The 14,215-nt window shown below is 41.3% G+C and overlaps 1 protein-coding gene across 12 annotated transcripts in view; it reads right to left on the minus strand.

Moving 5' to 3' along the window:
- The window catches only part of KIF13A (kinesin family member 13A), a 243,192-nt gene that overhangs the window by 101,507 nt on the left and 127,470 nt on the right, over positions 1-14,215 (minus strand). For 11 of the 12 annotated variants that reach the window (XR_011388751.1, XM_008274127.4, XM_070074313.1 and 8 more), the window contains exon 4: positions 13,434-13,494. Coding sequence is in view for 11 of the 12 variants with exons in the window: in XM_008274127.4 (XP_008272349.1) it covers positions 13,434-13,494 (61 nt within the window). In the remaining variant the exon portion in view is untranslated. Of the gene's footprint in view, positions 1-13,433; positions 13,497-14,215 lie in introns of all 12 variants that reach the window. The other variant, XM_070074310.1, reaches the window with a different exon arrangement.

Here is a 14,215-nt window from a genome sequence, read left to right on the forward strand (position 1 = left end):
CAAGATGTGGTAACTAGTGAGTGGCAGGTTCTAGGACCGCCTATATTGACACCCAAATGGTGAGGCTGCAGTTAATGTATAATCAGTAACTTATGCTCTAGGACACAGGTGATCAGTGGCTTCCCCACTCTGATCTGCATGGTTTTTATAAACTCCCAGAATTTATCACAGCATACTATTTTCCCTCAAGTTTTAGTAAAGTATCGGCACACAGTACATTTTTGTACTTGCTAAATTATACCTGTGTCGACACTACTATTCTCAGACTAATGGCTTTTTAAAAAAATTTTATTTTATTATAAAGGCAGAGAGAGAGTCTTCCATCCTCTGGTTCACTCCCCAGATGGCCGCAATGGCCAGAGCTGCGTCGATCTGAAGCCAGGAGTTTCCTCCAGGTCTCCCATGCGGGTCCAGGGGCCCAAGGACTTGGGTCATCTTCTACTGCTTTTCCCAGGCCATAACAGAGATGGATCAGAAGCTAGGACACGAACCGGCATCCATATAGGATGCTGGCACTGCAGGTGACGGCCTTACCCACCTACGCCACAGCACCGGCCCCCAGGCTAATAGATTTTTAGGTCCCTTTCCTTATTAGTGATTCTTTCAATTTAATAAGAATTGTTTAATTCTATTAGTTTCCATTTTGGTCAAAGTATGATTGTTTTTAAAATTCTAACGAAACCCTAAAGACTACAGGCCTTTGTTAAATAAGCCAATAAGGTATGAATAGATGTGTCAACATAATATATATATGTATTAACTGGGTAACTTTGATAAATATTATATATCACACTTTTACTGATACCCACGGTAACTTCCTTGTGAAAAATTAGTCTCTCTGACTTCCACTAAACATATAAATATGATTTTAGGAAACTGTCAAGTTCATTTAGTTAGTTATGGTTGGTTGACAGAAGGGAACTCAGATGTATTATACTTAATATTGTTTTACTCATAACTGGGAAGAAATTTGAAAAAACCAAATGGAACATAAGAAAGTAGAAAACAGTTATCCTGTGCTTCTGGACATTTCTCCTTTCCAAACTTAAATAACTGTTTTGAAGTGTTTAAGGAATAATAACTGTTCTCCCATCTCTACAAATATACATCGATGTTAGCATTTTTCATCACTGCTCAGCTACTCATTATAGGAGTAACAGATGCAATCAGTTCCCTACCATGGATATTTAGATTATTTAATTCCATGTAATATTTATCTTCTATATATTTGTCTCTATGCACTTTCCTATTGACTTTAAGGGCAAAAAAAAAAAAAAAGAAAAAAGAAAGAAGGAAAGGAGGAGGAAGGAAGGAAGGAAGGAAGCAAGCAAGAAAGAAAAAACAAAGAACTCAGTTGTTAGGTCTTCTAGCGATGCACAAGTCCCTTTTTCAACAGCTCCCACAATATTGTCCATTATTCTTCTTAGCTTTGACAAGGTCAACAGGGGGAAAAAGCCTCCTGTTTAGTTAATTTCCCTTTAACAATTTATTGCCAGTTTGTATTTACTCTTTAGTATGGTGGCTATTTAAATTCTGTGCTTATTTTTATAAATCAACTGGTGTAGGCATTCCTTTTTTTTTTCCTGTTAACTTAAAAATGCTCTAATTCAGGATATTAACCTCTGGCCTATGTTATAAATACTTCTTAGGCTGTCATTTACCCTGCAGTCTTATATTGTTCTTTGTTATAACACATTTTTGGTTTCTAATGTTCAAATATTTTCTTTTCCTTTATGATTTTTGCATAGAACACATTGGACTTCTAAAATAATTTTTTTAAGATTTTTTATTTATTTATTTGACAGGTAGAGTTACAGACAGTGAGAGGGAGAGACAGAGATAAAGGTCTTCCTTCTGTTGGTTCACCCTCCAAATGGCCGCTATGGCTGGAGCTACGCCAATCCAAAGCCATGAGCCAGGTGATTCCTCCTGGTCTCCCATGCAGGTGCAGGTGCCCAAACACTTGGGCCATCCTCCACTGCCTTCCCGGGCCACAGCAGAGAGCTGGACTGGAAGAGGAGCAACCGGGACTAGAACCCGGGGCCATATGGGATTCTGGCGCCACAGGCAGAGGATTAGCCAAGTGACCCATGGCGCCGGCCCCAAAATAATTTTCTATCACTACATCATATGGGATTCACCCGGGTTTTATTCTACTTATGTTGTTTTCATTTTTAATAGTTTAATTTCAAACTTGAGCTGTGCCCCTCACCAACTGGGTGACTCTGGTCAAGTTCTTGATTTCTTCATCAGTAAAACAGGAATATCAGTTGCTACCTTACTGGGTTGTTGGGCTGATTTAATATGGGGGTGCTTCCAAAAGTTAATGAAAAATGGAATTAAAATAATTTTGGTGCAAATATATTTGAAATCTTTGCATCTAATGGGTCTCCAGTGATTCTTGGAAAATGTGTATTATGAAAATTCTGCATGAACTTCAATTTTTTTTGCAGCAAAATAAATTTTATCTGTAATTTCATTCCCCATGAACTTTTTTTTTTTTTTTTAAGATGTTTTGATTTATTCAAAAGGCAGAGTTACAGAGAGGTGTTCCAGCCCTGGTTCACTCTCCAAGTGGCTGCAATGGCAAAGCTGATCCGAAGCCAGGAGACAGCAGCTTCTTCGTGGTCTCCCACACAGGTACATCTTGGGCCATCTTCTACCACTTTCCCAGGCCATAGCAGAGAGCTAGATTGGACGTGGAGCAGCCAAGACTCAAACCAGTGCCCACATGGGATTCCGGCACTGCAGGCAACAGTTTTACTCGCTATGCCACAGCCCCCCTGCCCATGAACTTCTGAAGTGCCATCACATAAGGCAATACAGGTGAAACACTTATTACAGTGCTCGGCCAGTCTAAGTCTAGAATATATTTTATTTGTTATCTATTATTAATGTCAGTCCTTAAATTTTTAATCAACTATAATTAATTTTGGTGCAAAGAAGAATGTCATCAACTAATCATTCTTCCTTCAAATAGTTGCCCCATCCTTGCATAAATTCTCTGAGGAAATTCAACTTAAAAGATAAGAGACGAAGGGGAGAAAACACTTGTTCTTAGGGAGATTTTTGAAAGGAATCCTTCCCTGCTATTTTTCTAGCTCCCACAAAGGTCTGACTTATACTGTGCCATCGACAAAACATAATGCTGGTGACTCTCTGAAGAGTGAGAGACGGAAAAGGCAGATAGAGTGTGGTGTGCATGTGTGTGCACATGCATGTATGTGACATGCATGTGTGTACAGGTGGCTGATGAGAAGAAAAGAGTATTGTTATTTGGGTCAGGGCATGCCAATACATACTGTTGAGTATAGGAAAATATATTCCATTCTTTTGTAACATTAAGATAGAAAATTACAGAGGAAAAATACAATAGAATAGATCACATCAATAAAATGAATAGGACAAATTCTACAGAGTTTGGTTCTTTTTTCCATTCTGGGGTCTTTTTAGCTGTGAATCTGTGGATGGAGCCAGACTTAACCAATTCTTTGGTTGAGTGACCTTCAGCGCACACTGATAGAGTAAGAACTATTAAAAAAAGCGCCACAGCCTAAAATGCACGGTAGATTCTTTATACAGTCTCTTCCTCTTTAAACACCAGCTGTCTGTGAAACCCAAATGTTGTCTCCACCCTGGGAGAGACAGAGAACAGGAAGCATCAAAGGCCCTCACATGGGCTCTTAGGAGACCCCAATTTATCCCGAAACCTGAGGTGGCTGCTGTTTCTTTTTTATTTTTAAAACATAACAGCATAGGAAAACAAGACTTATCAATTCCTTTTTTGAACTACAGTTTTTTTTAAAAAGCTGTTTACGCTGAATAGTGGGAATCAGGGAATTCAAATAGTTCATGGGTGGATCCCATAAAAGATGCAATATCCCCACCCTAAATGTTTCCCAACTACAGTTCACACTCAAACAGAATGAAGTGCTATTTGTTAGGGGAAAGCTCACTAGCCCAGCAGGGAAGGCTCAGAAATCCTGTAGGATGTAGGAGGATCTAGGAGTATCTGTTTCAATCCCAGAAGAAACAAGCAAAGCCACAATCCAAGAGGCCTGTGGCTTTTCAGCAGGGCCAATGCCAGAGAGGAGGCGGCCACTCCACAGACTGAGCTCCACAAACCTGGGTTGATGAATCCACACAAGCAAGCCTGACTTCAGTGTTAATAACCATGACCACTATGCCAATTTCCTCCGTGCCTATCCCCTATGACCATATAGATAAGCCTTCAAACACAGGCACGCTGAAAACAACCCGTAACACAATATGAGAGCAGCAAAGAGAGCTCCTGTATGGGATTTCTGCGAGCAAAGTCACAGACCTGAGCCACCCAAGCCTGAGTCAGACAGCAGCATCCCCTGTGGGTACCATTTAGTGTCCAGCTGCTCCACTTCTGATCCAGCTCTCTGCTACTGGCCTGGGAAAAGCAGCAGAATATGACCCATGTGCTTGGGCCTCTGCTACCCATATGGGAAACCTGGAAGAAGCTCCTGGCTCCTGTCTTCATCCTGGCCCGGCCCTGGCCACTGTAGCCATCTGGGCAGTGGACCAGCAGATGGAGGATCTCTCTCCCTCCCTCTCTCTCTCTCTCTCTGTAACTCTTTCAAAATAAATAAATAAATCTTAAAAAAAAATAAAGGAAGGAATATGCACCGGGTTCATATGCCTTATGTTTGGTTAGTAAAGAGGCACTGGATAGAATTGTACCAGTGGCTGTGTTCTGGAAAGTGAGAGAATGACAGGGCAGGGCATAGCCCTGTGTTTACTGTCTGCATTAAACAAGGCAGATACACTCAGACCATGGCTGGATGAAACACCAAGCATGGCCATGCACACAGACCTGACATAAACACAGTGGAATTCCCAGTGTTCTAACGTACAGAATGGGGGAGAGCATTCTAGATTTGCACATATCAACAATTCCATCAGTTTAAACCAAGCCCCCCGTTGTCCTCTTATCCAGCTCCTTTCTGGTTGCAGTTGCAGTGAAATAAGAAAGAAGGCAGGGCTCAGTATTTGTGACCTGGAATTCCTGGGCATGCTTCCTTGTGAGGGTGTTTTTCCATTTCTAAACAGGGCTGACAGCACAGTGATTTTGATGAGTCTGGACTTGGCAGGTGGCCCAGTTCCAAATCAGAGCACCTGGACAGTGCAAGACTAGACGGGCCCTTTGCACGTACCTCCAGGGGTGAGGACGCCTATCTTGGATGAAGCCTAAGTACATTCCTTTTCTCAAAAGCCTCCAGTGGGTGGAAGTGCTGTTCTCAAAAACTGTATGTAGGGACTTCAAACTTGGTTTAAGTAAATGATCAAACGTTTCTAAGATCAGATAAAGAAATGAAGGCTTTAAGGCTTGACTCAACAATACAAGATTAAAGTTTCAATCAGCTACAAAATTTGCCAGTAGTAGGCTGGTCATAGGAACCTGAGAAACTAGGCAGTGAGGGTAAATGTAGACCAAGGGGCACTTTCCAGCGTGGCCTCCAAGAGCTATCAGCGTTACAGTCCTTGGATCTCCTGCAGCACGGCATGGGTGACTCACCCAGACGGCCATTCCCACCCAGTGACAGTGCTGGGGCTGGGCCCGAGCTTGGCTCTGCTTCTGTTGCTGGATAAACTGGCTGACTCACCACGGAAGGGTCATGCCACCGCTGGCTTGGGCACTGGAGCCAAGGGTGAGAGAGGAAAACAAAGCCACCTCAGCTGAGTAGCTCATCTTAGAGCAAGGGCACGCTGCAGTCATTTGGGGTGGGGGGTGGGGACGTATTTTCACACAAAACATTGCTAGAGAAATGCTCTTCATCTTCATCTGCTCGGTGGGGTTTCACACTGTGGCTCTCTGATGAGGCGGCAGGCCGAGCTCAACGCCTCTTTGGGGTTGTGGGGTGCACGATATTTACAGCACTTGTGGGGAGTTTCAAAGCAAAGTCCAGATCAAATATAAGTGGTTCAGGACTCTGGAGAACTTCTGACAGGAGGGAGATGCGGTTCGTAGTGTTCCTGGCGGGGTTCCAAGGCCCAGCACTCCAATGTGCTTTCCTGAATGCAATCTCTCACCAGGAAGAGAGGAGAGGCACGCCTGGGACTGGAAAGTGGACTCCACTGTCTTCACCAGCACCCATAACTGCCCTCCCTCGGCTGCCTCCATGTTTTCCACTGCTCTCCACCCTCTCACAGGCAGCAGGATTCTCTGAATCTCAATTTTCTCTGTAAATGGGGACAGTAATAGTTTCCATCTCTTTGAGTGCTTTGACATTAAAGTAGGTGGATCACACAGTGCTGGGACTACACTGTCTATTACTGTCATCTGCCCCTCTAAATATACTTAACTAAGATAAACGATGTCTCTGGGTGCCGAGCAATACTCCAAGGAATAGACGTGGACAATGAAAGGGAAACAGACAAGAACGTGCGGTTCAGTGGGAATAAAAAACAGAGCAGCAGAGGTGAGAACAAAAAGAGAAACGCAGAGATATACATACGCTTACATATCCACACTTTGTAAAAAATTACCAAGATTAGCTTAGCTCATTTACTTTGAATGTCTTTACAGGATACATTTTTCTTGTCTGACCGCCACTGTCCAATCCTCCGGATTAGCCAACGTTCTCCTTTCCATCTGTGATAACCCAAGCCCGCTCCTTGCTAAAGCTCTCAGCTGCGAGGATGCTACTAGGACTCCCACAAGGTGAGTAATGTTCTTTCAAAAAGCTGTGTCTGCTCCTAAACAGGTCTGTCAGTTGCAGTTCTCTATAGTTATATAATTTCAGCAACAAATGCAATTATAAGAAAGCTAAGCTGGGGGCAAGCATTGTGGTACAGTGGGTTAAGCCACCATTTACAACACTGGCATCCCATATGAGTTGCAGGTTCCACTTTTGGCTACTCCATTTCCAATCCAGCTCCTTGCTAACATGCCTGGGGAAGTAGTGGAAGATGGTCCAAGTGTTGGGGCTCCTGTACCTATGTGGGAGATCTGACTGAAGCTCCTGGCTCCTGGCACAGCCCTGGCTGTCTCTCCCTATATTTTTGTAACTCATCATTTGAAATAAATTAAAAAAAATTATTTTTATAAAAATGAAAGCTAAACTGAATGCTTAGGAACAACTTTGTCATGGCGAGTCAGTAAAAGAACTGTCCAATCAGGTATAGGTGACACAATTTGTAGAAGACTATAAAATGAAATAAAAAGATTTAGACGAATCCTGTGTTCAGAATTTCCCCATAAATGTATTTTAAGAGGGCACACATCATTTATAATGAATCCTTTCTTTAACAAACTTTTCAAATATCCAACCACTAGCCCTTCTCATAACTATAGGGGAAACTTTACCAGTTCAAACCTAAGGGCTATCAATCATTAGGTGTTTCCTCCATGTAAAGCACTTGCTGAGTGCTCTTGAACGTAATCACACTTCACTCTCACATACTAATAAAGAGGACGAGGGAGGGATTCGTATTTGGTACAGCGGGTTAAGCTGCTGCTTGCAATGCAATGACAGTGCTGGTTCAAGTCTGGGCTGCTTCTGACCCGGCTCCCTGGATATGTACGTGGGAAAGCAGCAGATGATGCCTTAAGTACTCAGACTCCTGCCACCTATGTGAGGGGTTCCTGCCTCCTGGCTTTAGCCTGGGTCAGACAGGTAGGCTGCTGTAATCATTTGGTGAGTAAACCAGCAGATAGATGATCGATTCTCTCTCTCTCTTCCTTTCAAATGCATAGGATGAAATGTATTATTGCCTCTGGTACACAACTAGAAAACAGCAGAGCCAGGATTTGTATCTAAGAAATCTGTCTCCAGAGCTTACAAATCTGGCCTTCATTCTAACAGAACACCTGAATAGTCAAATAATGGACCAAATACAATATTTTAGAACAAATCAATATGGTAGAACTCTGCTACAAACATTGGTTCTATTGTAGCTACTGTTGGTCTTCAGAATGCAAGCTTTGATGCACAACTGTTTGTATCCTCATTACTTAGCTTCAGTTAAACAACGTGGCACAGAAATTATTTCTACTGCTGAGTGCACAAAACCTCCACCTCTGAAACAGAATCAAACATGGCTGCTCTCCCTGCAGCAACGGCCCACAGCCTGGAGGGCTCACCTTCTCCTCACAGCCTAAGCCACGCAAGCATTGAGTCAGGTCTACAGCCTTCCTCCTGAGTAGCAGGTGTAACAACGCACAGAAACATACTGCTTCAGCAAATCTGAGTACCAAACCATACAGCAAGAATTGTTACACAAATCCTAAGTCAACAGTTCAGAATTTCTGGAACCAAGGAATGTTTACATTAACACTGACCCCCAGATAGGCCACCAGCAGACTGGTTTGTGCTTTTGATATGAAGGTTTATAGAAAACTAGGAAGAAAATTAAAACCAAGGTTACTGGAAGTTATTATTATCATTGACATGACGCATAACAGGAAAAGAATGCCTTAATTACAATCAGCAGTGAGTGATTTAAACATTTACAAAGGCTGCTCAAGTTTATCAGCAAGGGCTATAATAACTTCATAATTTTAAATGTGGATCTATTATGTGTACATGTATATGAGGTTAGGGGAAAGACATTGGTTTTTGAAAATATGCTGTACTTTATTTAGGTGCCTAATTAAGTTATTTGTTTTCTTTTTAGCCCTAGCACAAGAGTTTTTGCTTCAAACACAGAATTATCTGCCAGATAAACATTATTAAGAGTACCTAGCCAAAAGGTAAAAGGAGAAGGAGAATATATGTAAAATGGAAAGTGCCTCAAAGCACGATTCAATGCAACATGAATGGCTTAACAAACAAGCCTTTGATTTACGCTGAGAAGTTCCCAGGAACAGCTGTGCAGCCAGCATAAAATGGCTGATTCATGCTTTATCAGAGAACTGGAGGGGATCTGAGATCATTCTAGGCCACATCTCCTGCTTTCACGGATAAGGAAGAGATCCACAGAGGTAAGTGTGCCCAAAGCCTAGCTACAGTCCCCAAAACCCCAGTACAATGTATTTTCCTTCCAAAATACTGATGTGACTACCCTAACTTATACTGTTACCTGACACAGTGATAAAACTGAGGATAAATATCAAGTAAGGTCTTCCTATGTGCTGGGTACTGGGTTAAGTAGTTCACACGAACAGGCCATTTACTTCTCGAAGCAAACCCTGTGAGATCAGAGCTGTTATTATCCTGATCCAACATCCGAGGAAGTGGAAATACAGTGAGATTGAGCAACTCATCTGGACTTACACAGATGGCACAGCCAGGATGTGAACCCCAAGAGTTTGAGGCAAGAATCCGAATTCTTCAACTGCTCCAACACACTGCAATACCATTAAACACACTAAAGAATTACGTGAGTGGAAGCTCCTGCTACAGCTTTTAACAAAGAGCAAAACATAATTGAGAATTTCACATTCTGACATATCCCCTGAAGCCTGCAGCCCTTGCTTCTCTTTGCTCTCTCAATCTGTCTCTCTAGACTTGAGAGCTGTTTGGAGAGCCTGGATTCAGTATCAATGATGCCATTATTCATCGAGCCTGACAAATAGGTTGGTTTCAGGAAATCTGTGCTTCCACTTCTCCATTTCCCCTACTTCCCACCAGAGAATGAATGCTTCTTTCTCAACATTCCTATTCACAAAGGAAGAATTACTATTTTTTTAAAGAAGAAAGAGGAAATGGAATTAGTATGGAAAGCAATCAACTAATCTATTAGTAATGAATTTACTAGGCAGATTATTTATAATAAATGAAAACCTGAGAGCACAGCAAACAAGACCTTTATGTTTTGCTAAAGGGAGTGTGTGTGTGGGGGGGTCACAGTATTTGTATAATAATAGTAGACCTAGAGAAAAAGAAAAATTTCCCTCAAATTTTGTAAATACACATTGTGCCGAGACTGTATTTCAGTGTTTGATATGATCAAGCAACCTAAAATTTAGCAAATATTAGGCTATCAGTATGTCTAAACATAATTTTTATTTTTAAAAATATTTCTGAACATACTATTTATAATGAAGTGCTACAGAAATCCTGAATTTCATAATTTAAGTAATTTCTGTTTTAAAAAAAGGCTAGAGTGGTCTCAGGGCAATAATGAACAACATGAACACAGGATTTATGAAAAAGGAAAAACAATCTTGCACAAGCATTAATCACATTACTCCAACATTCCGTATTTTTCACCACAATAGTCTAAACATCACAGTTCAGCTTTGAGAATTTCCTGGTGTCCAATTTCATTCAACTTGTAGAAAGATCTCCCCTGGTGTCTTCTCAAGATAGGCATCCCCCAAGATACTCAGACCAGTGCTACTACCAGGCTTATTTTAGTCTTGAAAAGCCAAATGAGGAGTCAATTATAGCACCTGCCATTAACCAAAACAAGGTTACTGCTTTAAGACATGCAACAGCCACATGGCATAGGTATTATCATTGCCATTTTATAGAACAGGACTTACAGCTCAGAGAAAGTAAAGAAATGGTCCAAGAGAACCAAAGCATAGATGCTGTGACTCAGCTCAAGTCTGACATCCAAGTCCATGTGCTTTCCTTGACGTCACAATGCTTCTTGCCTGGATGCCTTCTAGGCTCTCCTTTGACTAGACCCTTTCCTCTCCTTTTTCTTTTTTTAAAGACAAGTATAAAGTATATATATTTATGGTTCAGATCATGAAGTTTTTTTTTTAAGATTTATTTATTTATTTGAAAGTCAGAATTACACAGAGAGGAGGAGGAGAGCCAGAGAGAGAGAGAGAGTGCGCGAGAGAAAGCGTGAGAGAGAGCTCTTCCATCTGATGGTTCACTCCCCAATTGGCTGCAATGGCCAGAGCTGTGCAGATCCGAAGCCAAAAGCCAGGAGCTTCTTCCAGGTCTCTCATATGGGTGCAGGGGCCCAAGGACTTGGGCCATCTTCTGCTGCTTTCCCAGGCCATAGCAGAGAGCTGGATTGGAAGAGGAGCAGCCGGGACTAAAACCGGAGCCCATATGGGGTGCTGGTACCGCAGGCGGCAGCTGTACCCACTATGCCACAGCGCCGGCCCCCATCATGAAGTTTTGATACACACACTGGAACAGCTAAATAGGGCTATTTCATTATGCATCAGTACCAAGACTTATCTTTTTGTTGTATTTTTTCCCCCTAGCCTTCACTTTTTATGCCCAGTTTCAGACCCACCTTTACAACACCTTCCTGGACCTGTCCAGATTTTATCCTGAGTCTGTCCAGATTTTATTTTTTGTAGATTTTTTTATAGTGCTTAAAACATATAAAAATTTAAATATCTCACAATGCTGTTTGATATGCATTCCTTCTACTTCCCAACTTATTTTTAAATTTCTCAAGAGCTTTCCTGGGCTTGCAACACAGTAGGGGTTTCATTAATTCTTAGGAATTATTCTGAGGCCATCTGGCTTCCCTGTTTATATAAGAGGAGCCACTGTTAGATATTGGGCTGAGGCTCAGGACGTGCAGGAGGGTAGTCACAGAACAGAGAAGGGAAGATAGACTGGGGCTATATATAGAAAGACTTCCAATGTAGTCCAAAGAATATGATTTTATTTAGTAGGTGATGAATAGTCCTGAGAAGAACTTGGGAACTGTGTGAGAGAAGCTCTAATTCAGGAAGACATGAGAATGTTTGGCTGCAATCTGAATAAATATCAATCGGACAGGGTGAGAACCCGGGTTTAGGATAGCCACAGCATCTGTGTCCATTTGTCTCTAACATTATTGGAAAGGTTTTACTCTTGCTGATTTAAATCTCAATGCCTTCACTCTGCACAAAAATGCATCTAGCACCCAACAGTCAAGACAGACTGTTCCAGATGCTGTAGAATGCATTATCTAAAGTCCCAAAGGGACAATAAAAGACAAACTAATTATAGCTATCATTAAGAGCTACTGATTCACTTTAATAAAATACATTTCTGAAATGGCAGGAATGATGTCTGGAAAGACTAATTTATTCAATGTGAGCAACTGAAGGAATTCAATTAATAATCATTGTTAGTGTTTGAAAAAATTGTATGTCAAATAATTTTTCAGCAAATTTTCTTTATGTGGCCAAGAAAAAGTCATGCATAAATCCAAATCTCTTAAGAACTATATCTTATCCTTGTTATTTTTTTAATTAAATGAGAAAGTCATTCAGCTGGTGCTTTTGTAAGTAGAAATAAGGAGAAAACACTGAGACAAAATGTCTAGTCCAAATGATATATTGTGTAAAACAGTGTCTAGCATGAATAGCAACATACTGTAATCTTTTTTTAAAAAGATCTTATTTATTTGAAAGGCGGAGCTACAGATGCAGAGAGAGAGAGAGAGAGAGAGAGAGAGAGAGATGTCTTTCATCCATTGGCTCACTCCCCAAATGGCTGCAACAGCTGGAGCTGTGAAGATCCAAAGCCAGGAGCCAGGTGCTTCCTCCTGGTCTCCCATGCGGGTACAGGGACCCAAGCACTTGGGCCACCTTCTATAGCTTTCCCAGGCCATAGCAGAGAGCTGGATCAGAAGTGGAGCAGCCAGAACTCGAATTGGCACCCAAATGATATGCCGGTACTGCAGACGGTAGCTTTACTGGCTACGCCACAGCACCAGCCCCAACATACTGCAATACTGAAAGTTGCTTAGAGTAGATTTAACTGTTCTCACAAGTGAGGCAATACATACGCTAATTAATTTGGTTTAGACATTCCACAATATATGCATATTTCAAAACATGTTTTACACAATAAATATAAAGAACTTCTATTTGTCAATTCAAACAAGTTTGTTTTTGTTTTTGTTTTTGTTTTTTTTTTTTTAAAGATCAACAATCTTAAGAGAATGAGAACACAATCGGAAGGAAAAGAACCAAGAGCTTCCTCCACTAAAACAAATCCTTCCCTCCTAGACGGAAGCAATTGTGATTAACTCCTAGGGAGGCCCAAGGTTAGCCTCTGATGATAAAAAGTCATCTGTGTTGGATGAGATGGGGAATAACATGTCTTGGAGACCAGCAGGTGACATTACCCTGAGGAACATGTCATCCCAGTTCTTGTGACCCCTCAGGACCTGGGAGGGTCCTAGAAACCAACAGTACCTATGCTTTGCTTCATCACGCGACAGTCACGACAGTGGCCATTTATGCTTGCAGGCGGCTCTTCCATTATCTTTCATCTTGAAACATCCTGAAGATACCAACACCCTCACTATTCTTAACTCCTCTCCGCCCCCTCACAGGTGAAGAGCTAGAACGAAGCTTAGTGAGGTTAAGAAAAACTGCCCTAAACTTCTCAGCAAGTGACAGAGCCAGATTCTGAAACAAAATCATACTGATTTGTTAAACCCCCTAGAATTAGAAAGAATAAATCAAACAGTGCAAGAAATGACCACAGACCTAGTGGAAGGAGAGCCGGAGGCCCAACAGTCAGGTACAGAGAGAGTCAACTTACCGGCATATTTTGTAGTGTTAGATTCATCCATGGACCAAAAGCAATAATCAAAGGCAAATACCTGAATGAAAGAATAAAATATTAAATGTAAAAACTAGTTAACTGATGAATATATCAGAATGCCTAAACAAAGAAACTCACTTATGGAGATGAGAAGGATGCCGACTACTGTCTGATTTAAAGTCTCTTATAGGTTTGGTACTTTTGTTAACGCTGAAGTTTCTTTTAAGCTAAATTTATAGCTACATCCTTGTATTAGAGTAAGTTGCTTATGAAAATTACTGTTTATCCAAAATTACTATTTATCCAGAAAATTACTACTTTTCCAGACATCTTAAAAAATTTTTTTTGGCAAAAGATACTTAATGAGAAATAAAACAATGACGTTCTCTTCCAAGTCTACAGTCCCAATGTCTGTTGAAACCTGGCTGGATCTCTTATGGCTTCTCAGGTAACACTAAAAAAACTAACCCTCATTTAAACCAGTTCCTTCCATCTATCCATACTATCATTTCTAGTGTAGCTGAATCTCCAAACTCCTCCCACCCCTATTCCCAACTTGGCTTCCTTCTCCCTCCTGTTTCAGTAGGCAAGCTCCACCAAGTAACATCAGTAAGTCCACAACCCACTCTCCCATGTCTTAGTTGTCCATTTAGATACTAGATCTCAGGAATGGCTGATGTCTCTCCATAAGGACTCCCATCTAACCACTGTTTCCCATGCATATTACCACTGCATGAATTCCAGATTTCATTATCAAACGCAGAGCAATATCTCCCAAA

Source organism: Oryctolagus cuniculus, chromosome 5 (genome assembly GCF_964237555.1).
Source record: "Oryctolagus cuniculus chromosome 5, mOryCun1.1, whole genome shotgun sequence".
Lineage (NCBI taxonomy): Eukaryota > Metazoa > Chordata > Mammalia > Lagomorpha > Leporidae > Oryctolagus > Oryctolagus cuniculus.